The sequence below is a fragment of the Anastrepha obliqua genome, chromosome 5, assembly GCF_027943255.1.
Source record: "Anastrepha obliqua isolate idAnaObli1 chromosome 5, idAnaObli1_1.0, whole genome shotgun sequence".
Lineage (NCBI taxonomy): Eukaryota > Metazoa > Arthropoda > Insecta > Diptera > Tephritidae > Anastrepha > Anastrepha obliqua.
The window spans coordinates 109,042,285-109,065,241 of NC_072896.1; the positions used below are offsets into that span (position 1 = coordinate 109,042,285).

Sequence of the window (22,957 nt, forward strand, 5' to 3'; positions counted from 1 at the left end):
CAGTCGCATGCGCCGCCAACAAATCCTTCGAACTTGAGTCCGGTTTCGTGGCGCTGACACCCAGCGCACTGACACGCACCGAAAAACGCGCACCACTCTTCTGACGTCGCTCATTAATGCCCTTGTAGAGCCACGAAATGGCGCAAGGAATAGCACCTAATTCCGTGGGCGGATTCACGCCACCCAACATCGTTTTCGGTTGACCTGCCAAATGCGAAGAAGGCGACGGAAAATGTAAGTATAAAAGACAATAAAACACAAGAGACATGTCGTATAGGAGAAAGTAAGAAAAATGTGCGATAAACATGTTGAGATTACGATTAATGTAAAATTTATTGCACATTTCCCGTCGCAAATAAAACTAATGAAAAAAAAGCAAAAAGAAAATGTAAAACTTACCGGAATTCGGATAGCCAATCGTTAGGAGACAACCGTCCGAACCTTCCAACACGGCGGGTATCACCTCAGACAAAGCAGACGCACATATATCGGACTGCGAACGGAAAGAGAAGACAGAAAGCCGAATAAGAGATTAAAGTAAAACTTTTAAATAGTCAAATGATATGCCAGCTTGGCGCCGTTGCTTCACTCCAACTTTAAAAGCTTTCACATTGATTAGCGCACTCACCTGTTGATCCTCCGCCGTAAAGAGGCTGTCGAAAGCGAACATTTTCGGTGCCGCTACCATCGGGCCACGCTCCTGCGAAGTGGAAGCAGCCACTGCACTCGCCGCCGATGGATCTGTCAGCGTCACTTGGCGTTTCTTCTTATCGACCGCCATAAAATGCGGATGCTCGGTGTCGGTGTGTGCGTCCGAGACACGCAACATTACCTTAACCTGGAAAATGGTTGGCGAAGAAACAAATACTTTTTTTCATGTGCAACAAAAAACAGAAAACAATTGGTAGTAAATTTACTATACTCGTATGACTAATACTTGTACACATTTACTGAATGTACCGCTGTGTATGTATGCATGTGTCTGCCACATTTCACTTATGATTTGCGGCATTTCGTGTTGGACACTTGCAACAGTAGCTCTGTTGATTGCGATCTTAATTGCTGCGGATTGTAATTTAAATTAGATTTATGCCTTGATCACCTAATGGGTACTTCACTATTTACACCGCCTTTAAAAATGTCTGGCAATTTTGTTGACAGACCGAGATTATTAGCGGTAAATCGTAGACGGTAATTGGATCGCGTTTTTATGGCACTGCACGTCATGCAATACTTAACTTTGGTAATTCTATACGAGCACTAGAGTTTATTTATATGCGGATGTGCACACAGGTATGGGTCGCTGGGTGGGAAACTACGTTGTGTTGTACTCACCTTGCCGATGCCGTAGTTTTCCTTGTTTGCAAGTCGCCGTGCCAGGCCCGGTGGCATGGGTGGTGGCGCTCGCTGTAGCGCCCCACAAAATCCACCATTTCGTGTGCTGGCGTTTGGCAGCTCGGCGGTGCGACTTTTGGTGGAATTGCGTGTCTGTGCAAGTTTCTGTGCAGCTCTATATGAAGAAATTGTTAAAGAAATTTGTTAGAATTATTCGTTGCAATTAAATTTTTCATACAACACATTTTAAAAGTTATGGATATATGCAGATGCAAGTAAATATTACGAAATGTAATTCTAGATTACTCCTTTTCTTATATAAGAACAAAAAAAAAAAAAACAAAAAATAAATAAATAAATTTAGTTTTTGTAGCTCAATGAAGTAGTTAATACTAGTCTCATTGACTGGCACTACAACCCTTAAATATATTACATTCGGTTCTTTTTAATTTAGTTGCTCGCTGACTCAGACTGAGAATTGGTTGAACGCCAAAATTATTCAGTAAATTTTCCGCCTTGATGAGAGATATGCAGTCTTGTCTTTGCCAAGGCAATATAGTTGCACAAGATATGCCTTGAGGTTTCATCATCATTCAGACAGAGCCGACACTCTCTCATTTGTAATGCGAATTTTTGAGAGATGCTAATTTAAGTAATAGTGACCTGTGGAAACCCTATTATTTTCCTAACATCAACTTTACCAATGTTTTAAGTTCCTTATTGCGGGTAGAAGGTCTTTTGGCTTGACGAAGTTCTTATGTAACTTCCCAATGGAAAATTCTGGAGTATTCTCCAACTATTTACCCTCCTTTTAGCTTCTGCCCAGTTGATACGGTCACGGTCTGGGTATCAGCAGCTATTTCATTACCTTTTATTCCAGAGGGACCCGGAGCGCAGCAAAGTACAATTTTATTTGTTGCACTAAGTTGCTTAAGATTGCTAAAGCATTCGTCCACTACTTCCGATTCCACAGAATGTGAAGCTAGTGCTTTAAGGAAGATTTACTATACTATTAGCTATATGTGCCCTTATATAATTTATTCTTGCACAGCTTGAAGTTGCTTGAATTTCAGCCTGAAAGACGGTAGGCCTTTTGTCCATTAGTTCGGAGATTTTCGTGTTTGGTCCATAAAGCGCCGCACCGACTACAGTATATGTTTTCGAACCGTCTGTGAACCTTTCGAAACTAGGATCGACCAAAGATACTCCCAGTTCCCATTCGTCGCGGTCTGAATATTTTTATTTCATTACCATAGAATAGTTTATGCATTTAATGGCTAAGATATTCCGAAGAATATTTGCTTCGAAATTAAATTAGCTAATTGTTTGGAAATGCCAGGGTAATCTTAACCGTTGAAGCAATTCTAACATAAAGTAAACCATGTGATACAAGGTGAAGTCCAAAATAAACAAGACTGAGTGAAAATAGAAATGGTAGGAGCTTTGTTCCGATAACTTCGAGTTTATTTATTCCAAATAGTGCCCTCTGGACTCGATACACTGTTTTGCGCGATCTAAAAGCTTTTCGAAAGAGTAGTTCAGGTCATTGACCGGAACGTCCTGCGACAGACAGCCTGTACAAGCCTTTTGGATGGCCTCCACGGACGCAAAACGTTTTGCTTTCATGGCCAAATGCGATTTTCCGGATAAGGAGAAGTCACAGGGAGCCATATCAGGCGAATACGGTGAGTGATTGATGGTTAAAATGTGATTTCTAGTCAAAAAATCAGTCACTAGAGTGGATCGATGAGATAGTGCATTATCATGCAATAAGCGCCAGCTTTCTCCTTCGCGGTATTCAGGGCGAATGCGATGCAACAAACGCTTCAAAATACCAAGATAGAAAATTACATTCACGGTTTGGCTCGTTGGCATGAATTCCTTGTGGGCAATTCCCTTAGAATCGTGAAAACAAATGAGCATTGACTTGATTTTAGAATTCTCCAAACGCGATTTTTTGGGTGGTGGCTGGTCTGGCGCATTCCATTCGGTACTTTTACATTTAGTCTCAGTTTCAGGTTCATGTTGGAGGCACTACGTTTCATCACCAATTACTATGTTGTAAAAGAGGTTCTAGTGTTTTCTCGCCTCTTTAATGAGGTCTTCCAATTTTGGTCCTCAGTTAACTTGTGCGAAATGAAACCTGCGCAGACCTTCCGTAAGCTCAAATGATCAGTTAGAATGCGATAAATCGATGTTTCGGAGATATTCAACTCCGATTCCAATAGTTTCAATGATGATTTCGGTTAATTTTTGTTAAATTTACTAATAATTTGGATGAAGTTTTCGGTGATTACTGATTTTGGGCGGACGTATGTTCATTGTCATTTATGTCCTCACAACCATCTCTGAAACGTGCAAACCACTCATGAATTCTGGCACGAGATATACAATCATCGCCATACATTTTTTCATCAATTCGAATGTTTCGGTAAACGCTTTACCGATTTTAAAACAAAATTTGATATCAGCTCTTTCGTCGAAACTCATTTTTGTACCGATGACACAAACATACAGACACTTTAGGTGCAATAATTTTCACTGGAAGTCAGCTAGGGATGTAACTTCCAACGCACTAACTCATTAAGAATATAGTGCCATGAGAAACGCCAAAAAATGACCCCAGTCTTGTTTATTTGGACTTCACCTGGTATATTAGTTTGGGGAAAATGAAACCATTATTGATGAAACCAAAATTGCACGTAATTAGCTGTTACAGTATCGGCACCGTAAACTCTAGTCACAACGGCCAGGCTTGCATTTTTGCCTTTACGCCTTCATCAAAGAAAAACTGTAAAATGTACCGAATTCTCTTTTTATTGACTTCCATTGTTAACACCCTGTTACTCGCAACTGAATGGAATAAACAAAAAACCCGCAAAATAATTTTTTTACTGTGAAATGTATTCTTCTTCTTAATTGGCGCGATAAAGCGAGCCAGTGGTTTCTTTCTTGTGCTAACCGGCGCCAATTGGACACACCAAGTGAAGCCAAGTCCTTCTCCACATGATCTTTCCAACGCAGAGGAGGTCATCCTCTTCTTCTGCTACCACCAGCTAGTCCCGCATCGAATACTTTCAAAGCCGGAGCGTTTGTATCCATTCGGACGACATGACCCAGCCAACGTACCCGCTGTATCTTTATTCGCTGTGCTATGTCTACGTCGTCGTATAGCTCATACAGCTCATCGTTTCATCGCCTACGATATTCCCCGTTGTCAACGTGCAAAGGTCCAAAAATCTTGCGCAGAATCTTTCTCTCAAACACTCCAAGCGTCGCTTCATCGGATGTTGTCATCGTCCACGCTTCTGCGCCACACGTTGGGACGGGCATGATGAGAGTCTTGTAGAGTGTTAGTTTTGTTCGTCGAGAGATGACTTTACTGCTCAGTTGCCTACTTAGTCCAAAGTAGCACTTGTTGGCAAGAGAGATTCTACGTTGGATTTCAAAGCTGACATTGTTATCGGTGTTAATGCTAGTTCCTAAGTATACGAAGTCCTTTACAACCTCGAAATCATAACTGTCAACAGTGACATGGGTGCCGATACGCGAGTGCGCCGACTGTTTATTTGATCACAGGAGGTACTTCGTTTTGTCCTCGTTCACCACCAGACCCATTCGCTTTGCCTCTTTATCCAGTTTGGAGAAGGCAGCGCGGTTGTTAAGGCCGATGATGTCAAATGCCACCTTGACAAATTTTAAAGTGTTTGATCAATATTTTATGAGATATCGATCACTACAGCCATCTACCGAGAAAATAATGGATTCCCTTTCCGCAAACTAATACTTTCAGGACTTGGCCAAATATGCCCCCGCCGCTTAAGGGGGTGGTAGGGTTTAGCGCTAAAAAAAAACACTTTTTTTTTTTAATTTTTTACAGAAATATGGCTTAAGATACTTTAATAAAATCAGTTGCATGTTATTGTACATCTTTTCAATAAGTTTTTAAAAAATATTAATAATAAAATATTGACAAAAAAGCCCATGACATGTTATGTTTTTCGAGAGGTGCTCTGCGGTGCCAATCGGCATTCGTCGTAGAATCATCTGAAACTAAAAAAGTCGAATTTTTCAGTTAAAGTATGACGTAATGCTCCCCCCTACATTAACAAAATTTTTTTTTTCATTTTTTTAGTTTTGGTGGCAAAAAAACGTAAAACGAGCATTTTTGGCGAAAAATTTCGCCATATTTGTAAGTGAAAAACAACCTTAAAAAAAAATATAAAAAAAAACAGTGGGGGGGGGGGGGGGGGGGAGGGTATTTTTGATTTAGAAAACGTGTGCCAAATTTGTAAAGAATCGGTTGAATAGTTTCGGAGTTGTGATTGGCACCGACTTTTAAGAAGTCGTTTCGGGAAAAACGCGTTTGAAAAAATGACTGAAAAATTATCGATGCTCCGCATTCGAGGTAGAGTGCCTACAAAGGCTATAACTTTGAGAGTTCTGCTCCGATCCACTTACAATTTTGACACAACATTCTTGAAATGATTTACTATAAGAATTTAATTTAATCTTAATTTACTGCATTGTATTTCCTACTGTGACTAAATTAAAATGTGGCTTTACTTAAAACTTTTACAATCTTTATTTATTCTTTGAACTAATTCTTCTTCACCAAAATACAAAAATTCGAACGAAATTTTAAACTCTATTTTTTTAACGGCTCTCAGTTCATGCAGCAGTTTACGTTGAACCTCTTCTATAGATTAGAAACGATGGTTATGTTTTTTTAAGTTTATTGAATAGCCAGAAGTTCTAGAGATTTAAATTAGCACAAAGGTGGGTGTGGCAAGATGATTGCGGAGTTTCTTGTCTTAAATTAAAATTAAAAAAAAAAAACACACGCACACACAAAAACAGAACAACAAACTTGTTTTCCCCATCACATTTAGTTTTTATACACTCCCTTATTTCCACCTGCCTCCTTTCCCACATCCATATACAAATGTTATTTCGCCAACCTGGCAGCCACAGTTTAATTTCTAAGTCCAGACAACGTAACTCATATTTTTATATAAAATAAGTACGTGCGCAAGTATGCGGTTGATAAATCCCCAAAAGTGTTGTCTCAGTCAGCCCAACCGAATGCTAGCCGTTGGTTGCGAATGAAATGAACCGAACAAAACCAAAAAATCCCAAAATGCAATTATGATACCCCAACATAATAACCGTATTAGACACGATGTTAATGCCATTAATTAACACACAACAGTAATACATGAGGAAGTGTTTGGGGGGGAGGTGTACCTGTGTGTATGTACTCGTACGTGTATCAACATGAAAATAGACCAGCAAAAACCATATACGAGTGCAGGTAGACAAGAAAGGAAACAAAAAAGCTAAATATAATAAATGTATGACTACGCCACTAATGGGATGGAAGAAGAATAACAACTTCCAAGGCAGCAGCATTTTCAGATTAAAGCGAATTTCCACTTTAGAACTCAGCTGTTTAAATAACTTCACTGCATGAATTTCAATAATTTAGCCCTTTAAGTGTTAGAACTGGAACTCGCTGGTGGTGGCAGAGGAAGACAAGAGCCGATTTACTCTTTAGATAAACTTACAAGAAAAAGCATCTGCTTCAACTGTATGCAGCTTCGGTGAGTGGTACTGAGTAGATGAAATTTTGGACAGACTGCATAACACCAGTTACAAGCGATGAGCTCAACTCTGAATACACCTGAGGGATTGGCACATCGGACCATAGAAGTTTTAGTTGGGTGAAGATCTCACACTCATGTGCTAATGGCTTAGTTGGTATGAAAGAAGGCTATAAGAAAGTTGGTAATGAAATTAAAGCAAATGTTTTAAGGGGCCAGATACCTGTAAACGGCCATATTTTCCCTGATTTTCATTAAAATTATTTAAAATGAAGAAGTCAATATATTATTTTCAAAATTGGCATACAGTTTATATATACATTAAAATATTATAAATTTTATTTTTTTTTTTATCATTTAAAATTGCGGATGTACACTCAATTCTTCCAGGAAGGTCGCAGCGAGGCTTTTCAATCGGCGGGCATTGTAGCATCAGCGTCAGTGACCAGAATACAAAAAACCAAATTTTTTGTTTGTTTATTAATGTTCTAATTTCTATGTGAATTAAACAGCAAATGGAAAAAAATTCGCGGAATAAAATGCTTGAAAAAACGAGTTTTCCTACTATTTTTGCTTCGAAAAAAATTTTTTTGAAAAATTTTCGAAAACTTGTAACTTCACATAGAAAGTAATATCATAAAAGAGATGTGTGCAAAATTTCAGAGAAATCGGTCAATAACTGTTCGAGTTATCGAGTACGCCAATTCGAAAAATGTAGTCTTGAGGAAAACGCGTCTAAAGTCGTCAAAGTAACTCTGGTATACCTCTCCCAGCGCTCGAACGCAAAGAATAGAGTCGTCACGGTTGACTATCTATAATATAAGAAATACTTACATTTACATTCTAAAAATTTTTTGACATATTCTTATAGGATTATATTTTTCATTTTATGAAAAACATTTTTTTTTCGAAATTTTACAGGTAACTGTCCCGTTAGGTAATGGTAACCAATCACGCAGCCGTCTTAATTGTTAATTGCAGGAATTTCGCTTCGATTTTCGTCTTAAAAAAAATCGTCTTCTTACTTACAACAAGAAACAGATTTATAAAATCAAAAGACGTCAAATTTAAGAAATTTAATTCAATTCGGATTTGTGCGTTAATAACTCAAAATACTGAACTTCCAAGCTTTTCCACTCTTTAAATGTTCACTTTAAGAAAAAAAAAAACGAAAATGCTTTAAAGCTGTCAATTTTAGTTCCAATTCAAAGCATCAAATTCAGCTACATTTTTCGTTTGTTTCCATTCTCTTTTGAGGAGATCAATTTTCTAAACTTCAAAGCGCATAAGACAAGTATTATCAAGAGAGACTCCTAACCATCGGCGTTACGGGTAAACGCACAAAGAATTTGGGAACAAAAAATATGCGGCGGCAAAAACAAAAATCAGTAAAAAAAACAACAATAACTCAAAAGCCAGAGCTAAGAACGACGAATTTGCGAACAATGCAACACCAAATTTCACTGCCTCCCAGCTACTCGCATATTTCAAAGGATTCGCACCACATGCAACCGAGCGCTCAGAGCGCGTTGGTTTATTCTACGAGTACTACGCAGCAAAGCAAACGTCCCAGAAGCAGCGATAAGCAGCAGACATGCAAAACGATAGCGCAATAGAATGGCAAAGCAGCAGCAGCAGCAGGAGCGGCAGCGGCAAACATTTAGGCAGTCAAGCAGTCAGTCAACCGAGCTATCAAGCGAGCTTTGCGTGAAATCGAGATACCCGAAAATATTAAACAAAAAGAAGTGGAATTTGGACCGACGGCGGCAAACCCAATGCTGCGGCGCAAGACAAAATCCCTTTGATGTGAGTGTGAAAAAAGCAGTAACGGCTGCTTTTGAGGCGAAGCAGCCCAGCAGAGCTAAGCAAATAGAAAGGCTTTTTTCGCTTGCCATAAGTTTGCACGCTTTGACTGCTGCGCCTGCCTTGTCGGTTGTTCGCTGTATAGTTACGGAGTAGAGGTACTGCCTCTACTGCTCCTGCTGCTCGTGCTGCCACAAGGATATCATTGTTCCGTGCGTCAAGAAAAAAATAAAGCACACAAAAATCCATGCAAGTGGGTGAGAATTTAGTAAAAAAATGTGTGGATTTTTGAATGAAAGCAGTGCATTGCTTTGGGCTTCGAATACGCTTTGTGGTTGGTCTGTTTTGAGCTTTGGCAGCGAATTCAATATTAGTTTTTTTTTGTTTGTGAAATGGCACTTGGGCGGAAAAAATTAGAAGTCAATGCCATTAGACCACAATTCGTATGATAAAGGAAAAGTGAGGAAAAATGGCAAAGAAAAACGAAAAATGTACGAGTTATTTCCTTTTATTTAATACGAAAGCTTAAAACTTAAAGTTTTGGAGTTGGTAACACCAAATCCATCCTGAACGAATCTTCGAAATACGCTCAACATTAGCCTAGTTTTACTTTATTGTTTTAAAAATTTTAGATGTAGAATAGAGGCCGAATGCAGAATGGTGTTTGTTAACTTCTAATTTTTTGCTAAGCCTATTAGGCATAAATACATAAAAAGGTTCATCGACTAGCTGCTCTATTCATTAAAGGAGCGCTAAGACCAACTCCAACAGCGGCTCTTGAATATTTGACTTACTACCGTAGACCTTTTTGCAGAAAGCATTGCATCTGCAAAATCCTGCAAAGTCTCCGGAAAGACTAAAAGCCCTAAATGAACTCTCATACAGAACCATAGGCATGGCTGAATAAACTGAAGCAATAAAGTCCGGTTTTTAAAAGGGGAAAACGGTTAAAGAGTACTATCGAAAACAAAACAACAACACTTTAGCTCCAAACTCAATACACTTAACTTTTACACGGACGGTTCTAAAATGACTAGTGGAGCAGGCGCTGGGATATATGGCCCAGATTTAAGCCTAAGGAAGTTGTATAACCTTCCACATTTCTGTAGTGTATTCCAGACTGAGGTTTTCGTAGTTCGACAGGGAGCAGACCCAGCTCGTGTTACTACTGAGGCAAACTCCAAGGTTAAGCTTTATATAGATTCCCAGGCAGCCATTAAAGCAAACAATCACATCGCTTGGTATAACGTCCAAGATACTTCTTCAGATCAGGGAGGCAATAGAAAGGTTGACAGCGATTTTTAAGCCACATTTCTAAGCGGACGAGGTAGTATTGTTAAAACGATGGTCTCTCTATCCTCGGATTTTGTCAACGAGATACCAAAGTGCAAACGAAATTAAACAACGAACTAGACGAAAACTTTATCAGAAAATTCAGTCCACATGCAGGCGTGCTAAGATCTGTGTAAAAAAGGCGGTCACGGACGTACTCAATTTATACTATCACTAATACGAAAATATGGTAGAACTATGATAAGCGGGCTGACGGGATATAGCTCAGTAGTAGCGCAGCGTTATGTACGGAGAAGAACTCGCGGTAAACTTTAAAGCACCTTCTTTGTGGATTCCTTTGTGAATATCCTGCGGTATTCAAAACACGCCTGAAATATTTGGGGCACCACAGTTAGACCTATTGGAAGACATCTCAGCAGTGGGTTAGAAATGTCTCCTAAAACTCACAAAAGAAACAAACACCATGCAGGTCAACTTTTTCAAAACGCATAACTTATAAACTCCGTATGGTATCGCTATGGACCGAACCCGTCTGCAAGTTATCCTGGTCAATCTAACCTGAACAATCTAATCTTTTAGGGTAAAATATTTCAAATTCCTTCAGATCAAAACAAATAGTGTACAAGCTTCTGTTGATTTTTGAGGCTTTACTACTTAGGTTGGGTTAAAATGGCTGCCCAAGGAATGGGCACACTTGGACGAAGAAAACTAATTCATCCTTTGCGGTCCCATTGTGAAGAAAGTAAGGTGGAGGAATACCTATGGGAAGAAAGGAGGGCCGGTTAGAGGTGGGGGTGGGAGAGTTCTTTTAGTGTATGTGGATTATGAACGATGACAGTGTGCAGTTGCTGATGAAGTTCAACAGATATTTAATGTCAAAGGCTGCTATATCAGCAGTTGTAGCAAAAAAGTAAGAGCCAATATGCAAAAATCTTAGCACTGCGTGAGCAGAGCAGCTAAGCAGAAGGTGCTGATATGATTCCACCTCATCCTCCATACATCTGATGCAGAAAGGACTCGAGGTAATTCCCAAACCTCACAGTACCTCGCTGATGGTGTCCTGTGAGAACACCCACGAAGTTCTAGAGATCGCTTAAGAGCTCCTAATCCAAACATGGCGAGAAGGATTTCGTGACCTTACAAGTTTGAGTACTTGCTCGGCACTCGCTACGCTCCATCTTTCCAGGAGCAGACCGTAGGGTCTTCCTTCGAGGGGAAATCACCTCATATGTCCCTTGTCTGCCCAGTTCATCCACATCACAGATTCCCGCAATATTGCTATGTCCGCCAACCGAAGAACTCGGATGCAATCGAAAGTGAGGCCAGGCATCCCTGACCACCATCACTGACCCGAGGGCCCTAATTGGCGCTTGGCTGTCGGAGTAAATATTTACTTTCTTCTTTCCCTCGTCTGCCCGGTTCATCCACATCACAGATTCCCGCAATATCGCTATGTCCGCCAACCGAAGAACTCGGATGCAATCGAAAGTGAAGCCAGGCATCCCTGACCACCATCATTGACCCGAGGGCCCTAATTGGCGCTTGGCTGTCGGAGTAAATATTTACTTTCTTGACAGTTAATATGCGTGTGAGTACCCAATCATTTACTTCTTTGATTGCGGCTACCTCTGCTTGGAGCACACTGCAGTGATCCACTAACCTGAATTTGAGTCTGATGGGAGCTGCTCCCAGAATACTGCTCCGCCAACCTTTCCTTCGAGTGTGTAGCCCCCCGTCCACTCCTCCCTTGATGGAATGTGAGTGGAGAAAGTTCCGCATGGACTAAACGAGTATTTACATTGATTCGTCAACAGGAGGATGAACCCAAAGTTTCTTAGGATACTTGAGTGTCCATGAGTGAGATTGAGCCCATAGTCTGAGCCCCTCAGTCCGATCTATAGGTACCACATTTAATATTGCGTTAAGCGCTAGAGTAGGAGTAGTTCGAAGCACCTCACTGAAGCCAAAGAGACTTTATTACTTGCTCGTCCCATCTTTCAGTTAGCATAAGAACTCCACACCGGAGGAGCTCCAGCGTGGAAGTTTCGGTAGTGCGCGTTTGTCGTATCTAGCGAATATCTCTCCAATACTTCTGACATGCTTCAGGCCCATCGAGGTTAAATTTTGTTTTTCTCGCTAAAAATGACGGACTGGCATTCATCATCCCAGAACATATGATAGTAGGCGAATTCAAGATTAGCTCGTTGTGGCCTCGTGTAAGCTAAGTCTATGTATTTTGATATTTCAAAATCGAACCTTTATTCAGAATTGGTTGCATTTTTCTCTTCGTAACAATTAAAGAAATTTCACATCTAATTTGGTTAGGGCTGCTGGTTTTATTGACAGCCTACTGTCTTATCTCTCTATTGCACCTGTCGTCAATCTTAGGCTACTGACCAATTCTTCTATTATAATTTTTCCATATCCATCAGGATTTTTCAAAAAGTGGTGGATGCTATTTTTATTTTGATTTACTTTTAGCACTATTTTGTGAACTGAGCCTGCCGATTCACTATAAACTAGAATACTAGCACGTTCCTCGATAAATAGCTGGGGTCCTCTATTTGACTCACTTAAATTGTAGGGTATACCATTTCAGGATATATTCGCAGTATTCAAATGAAAGGACCCTAACAAGATTTAAAAAATATGTTTTATTATCAAAAATATAGTAAAATTCTCCGTTTTAAGAATAGTAGTTGGTGAAAAACAATATAAATACGCTCAGGAAAATTAGCCTCCATCCTTTCTCTCCCTTTCCATGAATGACGTTTCGGTTTTCTCAAAAATGATCACTCAAAATATTAGCCTTAAATTTAGTTTTTGTCTACATTTCTCTGCAAAAATCAGATAATCTGCCCAAACTGTTATTTAAAAAATGCGACTGAAGCACATCTCGTGCTACTCCCACTATCCATTTAAAGCCTGTGGCACGTGCATCAAAATATGACATTTAAATGTTAAAGATACAGAGCGGAATAAAAGGGTACCAGAGCAGAATAACAACTCTTGTGAAAAGGATTCAGAGTGGAAAATGCAAAATTTGAGAAGAAAAATAAAATGGAAAATGCTGGCGGGCAGTAAGCGAGTCAGTCACACACACACACATTCACATATCCAAAAAATAGTGCAAAAAGCCGAAGTGGTAAGGGCAGACAGATGGATGGATGGATGAACGCAGAGTGTCCCAAGGGAATACCTGTACGCTTCCAAATGAAATATTTTTAGATGCATACACACAGGCGTATATATATTCGACGTAATGGGGAAAACAAGTTGTTATGACTGACATGGTCACAAATACAATTACATATTTGGTTGGTCTAAAAACTACTGTTATACATACACATAGAGATTTACAACTGAAAAACTACCGACATACGTTTGGGCGCATACAACTGAAGGATTATGACAGAAGGTAGGTCTCGAAATGGCGAGACATGATGAACGACGACAATGACAAAAAAATGTAAAAAAGAAACAAAAAGAGACTAGATTTGTTGCAAGAGACAAATCACAACAAATCTAGGCATGTGGGTACATGTATGGGCATTAGGATGGGTTGGTTTTGAATTGGTTAATTTATAGAAAAATATTAGTTTAGAAATGAATTTACCCAAAAATTTCCAAGATGTGTAGGCTAAAGATTAATTTGAAGCACTTAAAATAAAATTTAAAAATTGTAAACCGTAGCTTACTAAAGACACAGGGTTTCCTAATATTTTTCTCTGTATATATTTTACCATATTTTCTCTAAACAACAAATGCTCGGCACTTTTTGTATGGATGAAAAGAGTCAACACCGTTTGCAAACAAAAAAATTTTAAAAACCAACGCGCTTCTCCTTCAAACGTCTACTTTATTCTAGCACCATTCAATTGGCCATAGAACTACATACCCGAAATCTGATTCAAAATTTGAAATTTTGATGAAAATTGAGTTGAGATTGAGTTAGTTTTATTAGTTTGGGCAAAGTTGGATTTATATGCGACCTGGTCTATGAAAAGGTACCTTACGTGTCAAAAAATCATTTTTCACTTTTTTGTTGATTCGAATAGTGTGTGAAAGGCTCTTTAAAATGGTGAAAACCAGAAAGTCATAATTTATTTAAAAGTTTGTTAAAAGTAAAAAAGAAGAAAAGTACAAATACGAAAAAGACTGATTTTTTTTGTCATGATACAAATTAGAATAACGAAGACAATAATTTGTGCAAATTAAAAACTGAACCATTCCTGGACAGTCTGAGGTGTAATAAATGCGATACTGAAGTCTGTTTTCAAAAAATTTTTGTCACCGGGTCTTATAAGTTTTTTTTATGCTAACTTAATTTTTAAAACGATTTCTGCGATTTGCATTAACTTTTTCTTATTTATTCATATATAAAAAAATGTTTTTCACTGCTTCTGTGATTTTATTGATACTGTGAACTATGCTGAAGAAAATAAGCCAAACCGGCTTGAAAAATATTAATATTAAAAAAAGTTACAAGGGTTTTTAGAAGTTTAAACTTTAACTACTGTTTTCTCGAAAACTTGTTTTCGCACGTAAGGTACCTTTTCGTAGACCAGGTCACATATCATTTTTGTATTTCATGTTATTTTATAAAAAAAAGAAACATAAAATTAAAAAAGAAACAAATTAATGGTCAACATGCCAATAAGTCCCTGTGCTAAAGTTACTAGGCGCGCTTTATAAAGCGGTGTTATTTCGATATTCAAAGAAAAATGCTATTTTTTAATATAAATGATCGGATGTTTACTTCATTATAAAGAGGAAGGTATGTCGTTAATAGTGGAAAATAACATCGGGCAAATGACCACCACGACCACGCTTACAGGAGAATATCCTTTTCATGAAATTTTCCATAACCGAATTGCAAAGTGGCTGTGCTATGCCCTCGAAAGCCTCACGAATTCCATCTTTGAGGTATTGAATCCACTCTAGGCTGTTGGCCTGGACCTTTTATTTCATGTGGGCCAAAGAAAAACAGTCACAAGGTGTTAAATCACAAGATCTCGGTGGTCAATTGTGATCACTTCTTCGAGAGGCCCGGAAACTTTTCCCGTAAAAGATCAATGGTTTCGTAGCTTGTGCGGTCGTAGCTCCTAGGATGAATACCATCCAATTCCGGCCATAAAAAATCATTAATAATTTCTCGATCGCGCAATCCATTCACCAATAATACCTGTTATTGGAAAACCATATATGTAGGTGCAGCCCGCAAAAAAAATAAAGCATCTTAACATTTTCACAGGGTATGACTATTTATTTCTTTATTTTTTTATTAAAATAATTTTTTTGTAAATATATATATATATATACATATAAAAGAAAAAAATTCTAGTTTCAAGATTCGAAATTCGAAAATTTTTGACCAGAATTAATAAAACACATAATTTTTGGTACGCAGTTTTATAGCCCATTCGATTTTGTTCATAGTTTAAGTTGCTCAAAATTCTCCTTGGGTTTTTTTCATTTCTTTTCCTGATTCATGTCATTGATTTGTTATATGGGCAAAATGCGCAACACCTCATGGAAAAAAATTATAAAAATTCAACGTGCTTTTCTGGTAATTTGAAACTTCATTTACTGAAATCTAATCCGCACATAATTTGTTTTTCTTTTAACTCTGATTGAAAAGTTTGAAATTTGGATACAAATTTTTCCCAAGTTTTTTAATTTTTATTTTTTTTTTTTATGAAATTGGGATGACTATTGTTTTTTTGTTGGACAAAGTATAGCCCACTTTTTCTAAGAAATAATGTATATTAAACAGAAAACATAGCGAAAACTGGTCAAAATGTTATATTTTTTCGAGGGCCGCATATATGCAGTGTCGGTTAAGTCAGACTGAATTAGATGAGCAACAACAACAAAAAATCACTCAAAAGCTGCCTAAGCTCATTAAAATATCCAGGAAGAAAGCAGGTTTAGAAAAATATGGGTAGATGTGAAATTTGTTTTTTATTTATAAACAATATTTTATACACAAAAATTTTAGTCCACTGGTGGAAAAATTAATGGATAAAACAAACATCCAATTTACCGCCATTTTTATGAATAGCTCAGTTAAAAATGTGAAAAATTGGTAAAAATTTTGAATTTTTTTTTTATGTGAAAAATTTCTAAGAATTTTGAGTTTTTTTTTATTTCTAAATTTTTTTTACTTGGAAAATCTGCATTGGCAATCAAAATTTTAAGTTGAAAGTTGTGATTAAATTAAATCAAAATTTGCTAATATCTATAATCTATATACACAGCTCATACTCAATGATACTATGTTCTTTATAGTTATTGGAAAAGAGTTACGAAACCCTCAAAAGAAAACCGCAAATTATAAAAAATATGTTTTGTTTTGGCTGAGTGCAGACTTGTAAAAATTTAGAAAATTCCTCTGTGAACACATCAAAGGAACTAAATTCATAAAAGCTTGTTGGTTCCAACACAGGAACATTGAATAAAAATTTTATTATTAAAGAAAAAAATTAAATTAATTAACAAACTGGTTAAAAGGACCCAAAATATACAAATTCAGTTGCGTGTACATTTTTTGAATTTTTTTAAATACTTAGAGGCTTTAGAGGTATATGAATTGATCTGAGGTGGTGTTGACTGTCCGTTGCTTTTTGAAATGATTCTCTTTATTATTTGGGCCAGAGCTCTTCGCATTTCAGAGTTTTTCTATATTTGTCTCTCAAAACCTATTTATGCTTGAAATATTCCTATTACTAGAGCCTTAATGGAATTTAATAAAAACTCAAATCTGTTGAGATAAACTTTTCATGTTCAAAAGATCGCCTATTAAAATTTTTGAATATTTATTATAATTAGTTTATTTGAACTTTCCTATTTTTAACGCCTAATGAAATGAAATGAAAGCCTATTAACCTTAAAATATGGTTACTTAGGCGCTAAGAATCTGCTATACTCATTGGCTCAAAAATAAAAAAATGAAGAAATGAATATAAATAGAGCCGCCCTAATATTCGCAACCAAACATACTATTTGACTTACATAGACACATTGACATATGCAAAAAACACGACAATGCAAGTATGCATGTAAAAGAAAATACGGAATCAGAAAACACAGTTACGCACAAAAAAGACGCCTGCTTTTGACAGACAAAACCAGGTTAAAAGTTTAAAATATGTTAAAGCATATTTTGAGGCGATTTTCATAACAATTCGGTAGCTAGCAGCAGTTAGAGTGGTTTAGTGAATAAACATTGTATTTATTTATACACACACATACATACATGAATACACACATACACATATACATACATACATATGCTACACATATCTCTATTTTAATTTAAACAATTTTTTTACATTTCCTTTTCTCTGGCTTTGTTGTGACGGCCTCTTGATGCTCCACAGGGACTTAAGGCACAGAGCAACCAGAGCAGGAGAGTAAGCGTAACAACGTATATTTAATACCCTTGTTTTTAGAGCTTCATATGAACCCAAAAATGTTAATTCTAGCAAAACAAGAACAATAAAATAAAAAAATAAAAGCAAAACATTGAAAACAAAGCAAAGCCAACGGCCAACGGCCAACAGGAAGCCAATGCCGTATTGCTGAGTGCGTGTATTGATGGACATCTTTTGGGTGCAGTAACATGGAGAGGTGTACATGTTGTTGTGTAAAAGAGTATAGGGAATGTTTACAATGAACATGCTGAGCAATTATATTTCTACTCGGGTTTTCAAGTTCTAAAAAGTGAGGGAACAGGCTTTCATTCGTTTGCAAGTTACTTCCGTTAGAAATCTTTAAATGCCAGGTAAATATATCGCTCAATGATGCAGAGAAGCCCCAACTCAGTTAAAATTCCAATGTTGTTGATTTCAAAATATCTTGTTATGTCATCTACACACATTCCTGCCTTTACTGTGAGTAGACAGTCCCAAGAAGAATGACGTGCAATTTTTCACTTACGAGTATTACAAATTTTCATTCAAAAGAGGTCCTGGTTATGATGCAATACAGAAGTTGATAAATTAGGGATACCTGAAATTTCTCTATGATCAACATCTAAACTATGTCTGGAACATAAAGATTCCTATTCATCCTATGACAAGCGAGTGGAAAAAGGCAGTAAAGACAATGCTGACGATATCGATTGAATGTATCTCAAATCTCGAATTTGATACAAAAAAAGGCGATTTATAGTTGGGTATCTAACATACAAATCATCCGTTCACCATTGAATTATATTCCTTTCCAATCGGGAGCATTTACTATAGAAACATCAGCTACACACCGAGAGGCGGTTCTGTTTGGCAGCTGTCTTTATTGAAGATTAGACTACCCCACAATAGATTTGACAGACTTCAAAATGATGAAATAGAAAAATTATGAAAAATATCGACTGGTATTCACTGGCGTTATTTTATAGATTTTAAGTGCATCCAAAGGTTTCCTGGGTAATATCGGAAGAAAAATTTTTCGCAGATGTGATGAGTTCTGAAACAGACATAAGTGAGGTAGAAATCTTAAATAATTTTGATTTTATGAACTACTTAGAGAATTTAACGAATACAGCACAACGGCATGAAGTTGGTCCATGTACTAACAACACGAAACGGAAGCTTGTGAGAAGTTTCAAGAACATAAAAGTGAATGTTAGCTAGTAAGTGGTACTGGCAATGGTTATATGGGTTAGGCCAGGGTCTTTATGCACTGTAACTAGATTTAGCTATTGTGCGCCCCCAAGTGCTTAATTTTAATTATTTAGTATTGCGAGAAATCAAACCAGCTTCTTAGCAGGAATCAATCAAGTCTTCCTCTAGTAGTAGGTACGAGCCCAGGATTCTGTGTGCTATGGACTTCTCTTCATCAGAGCAGAATCTGCATAAACTAGTGCTAGACAGTCCTTTTATGTTGAAGTGTTTATTGCAGGCAAAGTAGCTTATAAGTGGTCCACAGAGTAATCTAAAGCCCTTTTTATCTGGCGTTAGAGCAGATTTGGGAGTATTTTGGAGGGATTAGGGCCAAGACAATGTCATCGCAAACATGGCCCTAGAATGGAATCCACAAGGCTCTAGAAGAAGAGAACGGCCATGAACAACTTGGATGCGATCAACACACGCGGAATACCAATCAAGATGTTCCTGGCATGAAATTCGAAAAATTGCAAAAGATAGCTCACGTTGGTCTGAGTTTGTTTCTGCTATATGCTCTGATTAAAAACGGTATTTCTTCATATAACTATATCAATAATTTCATGTAGAAACTATTTATTGTTAATATGGCAAGAGATATCAAGGAATAAAAAAAAGGGCCGTTTATCCCTGGATTCATTTAGATCCATTTTTTGACTTTCTGTTTTAGGCTATTTTTGTTAAAGCCAAAAAATGCGATCTAGGCCCCACTATTATTGCTCCTACCCCTTGGAGCGTTTTGCATCCATCTGTATACCATTTTTGCGAGTCATCATATGGCCATGTTGGGCTAGACGGGAAAATTATCTTGTGTCTCTGAATAAGATTGAGTTCGCTGTCTGTGCGGTCATTCGCCTGGCTTATGCATGCGGAGTGAACATCCTGAACCTTGTTTAGGGTAGCAGTGTCCGGTAAGATACCCTGGTTTTAAATTTTTCTTTCATATGAAAGGAGATTGCTTGCATAGCAGCTTCCTCTTGTATTGCTAAGTGTAGCGGTGGTAGATTTACAAACACTTCTATGTCTGCAGTTAGGGTAGTTCTCATAGCCCCTGTTATGCTTAGGCACGCCAGCCTTTGTTGTGTAGAAAGTTTTCATATAGCTCTAAATTTATTGGTTTTTTTCCACCATACCAATATCCTATATAGTAGTACAGGCCAACTCAAAGTTAAGAAAAAAATTGGTCACTTAACTAATGCAACGATAGTCCAAAGATGGCCGATAACAAGAGATTTTAGAAATATATCAGATACACCAACGCCCTTAAGATAACGTTTTTTCACTAGTGTGGCACACAAAGCGAGGATAGATTTAAGGAACCTACACAGCATTAATGGAAGAGGCTTTACATCCATTCCTCGGTTTTGGTCGAGATGAAAAAATTGACAGTTACTTCTATCCTTTAAGAGAGAAGAAGTTCCCTTATAATGAGAACTTTTCGTGTTTGACAGACGTTAATTTTTCAATCTTCATTGGCCATTAGACCCAATTATTTTGTTCCTTCTATAAGCTGGTAAAAATTGAGCCAATGATCCTGGCGAAGAGGCTAATGCTTTAAATATTGTCCGTGGCCTCTAGAGAGTTGCTTTTTTACTATAGCAAACAAAGCTGTTGAGAAACAGAGAACGGAAGTATTCGAACTCCAATGATAATAAATAGGACCAACAGATGTCGAAATTCTGCATAATAATAAAGAAATTCTGTAGACTGCTAGTATCCATGCGTGGTATCATCTCGGGTGTAATTAATGAGTGAGAGCTTAGACGCCCAAATTTTAAACTCGTAAAAGCAGTTCTGGTTCCACCTTATTATACGTCACAGAGCTATCACAGAAGAAACTTTAAGTTGCATAGAGTTTCAGTGCATGGATTCCCATCGGGCGGCGCTCCTTTAATACACGCACAACTATCGAGAGTTGCGGCTTTGTTAGCCTTAGACGATCATTCGAACGCCTCCGATTTACTCATTCAGACGTGGATATAAAGCCTTCGCGACCTTACATGTCCGAGCTCTGACTCCATGCATGCTTTGCAGAATCTAGGTCCAACTATCCAAAAGCCCATCACACATAGCCAAGGAGCACCCATCTCTCTTTACACCCTCTACAGTGCCGTGTCCTTAAGTCAGCTCCTCAGCCAGGCAGCCTCCTGGGAGTACTTAAAGTGCCTCGAAAAATCAAAATCACATTTATTCGGAATCTCATTAGGTAAATGGTTTTATGTTGTAAACTAAGTTTGTCGCGATTTATGGTATTTGGAGAAAAAGTGTAAAGCAAAAGTGCGTAACAGTTGGGTCTTCGCAGCGCTGTAGGGCGCGCGCATAATGCGTTTTGGCTGATAACGGCGCTGGCTGCCGTTGGCAAGAAAGTCAATTGGGTGGTATTGCGTTAAAATCGCATTATACTACAAGGATTTGTGGAGTTTCAACAATAAATGTGTTAAGCCGAAAAGTGGATAAAAGTATGAAATGGAAGCAGCGAATGATTGGATGTGCGCAGGACCTATGAAAGCAGGGCGAGGAAAGCGCGTTTGCATTTTACGAGGTGATAAATTTTGGCCTTGCATGAGCGTAGTTGTATGTAGGTATGTGTGTGTGTATATGTAATGTTATTGTTGCTTACCCTGTTGGAAAAAACTCAACTAGGCGATGAAATAAATTTCTGGTTCAGAGGTAGCAGCATTCGGACAGGAAAACCTCAAACTTTGGCAATGATTTATGAAAATGCGACAAATTTTCATCAGAATTTCAAATTCAAAAAAAGTTAGATTTAATTAAAAAAAAGTTTTCTATTTAAATTTAAATTAGAATTTAGTTTGATAAAAAAAAAATGTTACGCAGTTTTATAATCCATTTAATTTGAGTATAATAAAATACAAGTCTAAAGTGGCTTAAAATACTTGTTGATTTTTAATAAATTTTACGTCGTGCATTCGTGACGTGGAGAAAATGCGCAAAAAGTAAAAAAAAATCTTAAAAATCAGAGTGAATTTTAAACCAGAGTGAAAAATCCTCCTTCTATTTTGTAACGATGTCAACTTTAATAAGGTACATCTTGCATCGTACGAGGTTATTGGACCAACAAAATTCAGCGATGTGAGAGGGAAATAAGTAAACTTCTTTTGAATTCGTTCAAGTCTATTAAGGGGTTATATACAGTTAGAAGGCCGAAAAAAGCTAATTTTCCAGAAAACTTTTATGATTTAAAAATTTTTTGATTATTTATTGATTTAAAAATTTCTACACATATCACGTTATCTTTTAACTGTATTTTAAGACTTAGTATTAGTAAAAATATTTATTTCAAAAGGAGCTACAGCTGATCTCCGGGAACTCCTCTCAAAAAAGACGTTTTGCGGTGACCACTATATCTCTGAACTGGATCTTCAAAAATTAAAAAACGAAACACATTTCGTTAAAGTAATGTTAAATCTAGTAATTAATCGAAGGAATAAGCAAAATAAATTTTTTTGACAAAATGACGGTTTCTCAAAAAAAATCGATTTTTGACCAAAAATTCGGCCTTAAATTATTTATAAAAAAAATATTTATCAGCGAGAAAAAATCTTCGATTAAATACTAAAAAATATATTTAAGAAGCTCGAGTTAAAAGTGTTCGTGTTGAGACTAATCGGTTTCGCCGTTTTCGAGTAATGCTGGTTACCGACTTTGTAAACACCATTTTGAGAAAAATGCATTTGAAGTTTGAAAAGCACTTTAAAGCACTGAAACGCGTTTTCAAATTTGCTTCTAACTTCGAAAATACCGAAACAATATTAAATTGTCTGTGTGTATTATAAAATATATGTGTATTTACATTAAGAAGAAAAATCGATTTTTTGAAGATTCTAACTGTATATAACCCCTTAATAAGGCAAAGGTGATGCTGCCTTCACATAAAGACAATGCATTCCAACTTAGATCGAACAAGTGAGGCGAATAGTACCTTTAGCATATGGATCAATAAAGTCTGAACCAACCCGCCGAATAAGGCAAGTATACGACCTAGAAATAATATAATTTAAATTACTCAAAAATAGAAATTTCGAGTCAAAATTACATCCAGATCTGAAACTTCATTCATTATATCAGAATATTCCTTTAGTCAGAACTTTTGTAGTCACCTTACCATTGTGGCACTCCCTTTAGCGTTGTATAAATATAATATGAAATTTCGGAATTTGTGTGCCAGTAGTTTTTCTCCTCCAAACAAATCAACCAATTTTGATAAAATTTTGCACTTATGTGGTCACTTGCATG

The 22,957-nt window shown here is 37.2% G+C and overlaps 1 protein-coding gene across 1 annotated transcript in view; it reads right to left on the minus strand.

The window, feature by feature from the left end:
* The window catches only part of LOC129248917 (kinesin-like protein GA13060), a 178,936-nt gene that overhangs the window by 12,410 nt on the left and 143,569 nt on the right, over nucleotides 1-22,957 (minus strand). Inside the window, exons 3-6 of the mRNA XM_054888530.1 lie at nucleotides 1,336-1,510; nucleotides 629-838; nucleotides 400-493; nucleotides 1-204 (exon numbers count right to left, since the gene is read on the minus strand). Of these exons, the coding sequence (XP_054744505.1) occupies nucleotides 1-204; nucleotides 400-493; nucleotides 629-838; nucleotides 1,336-1,510 (683 nt within the window). The remainder of the gene's footprint in view (nucleotides 205-399; nucleotides 494-628; nucleotides 839-1,335; nucleotides 1,511-22,957) is intronic.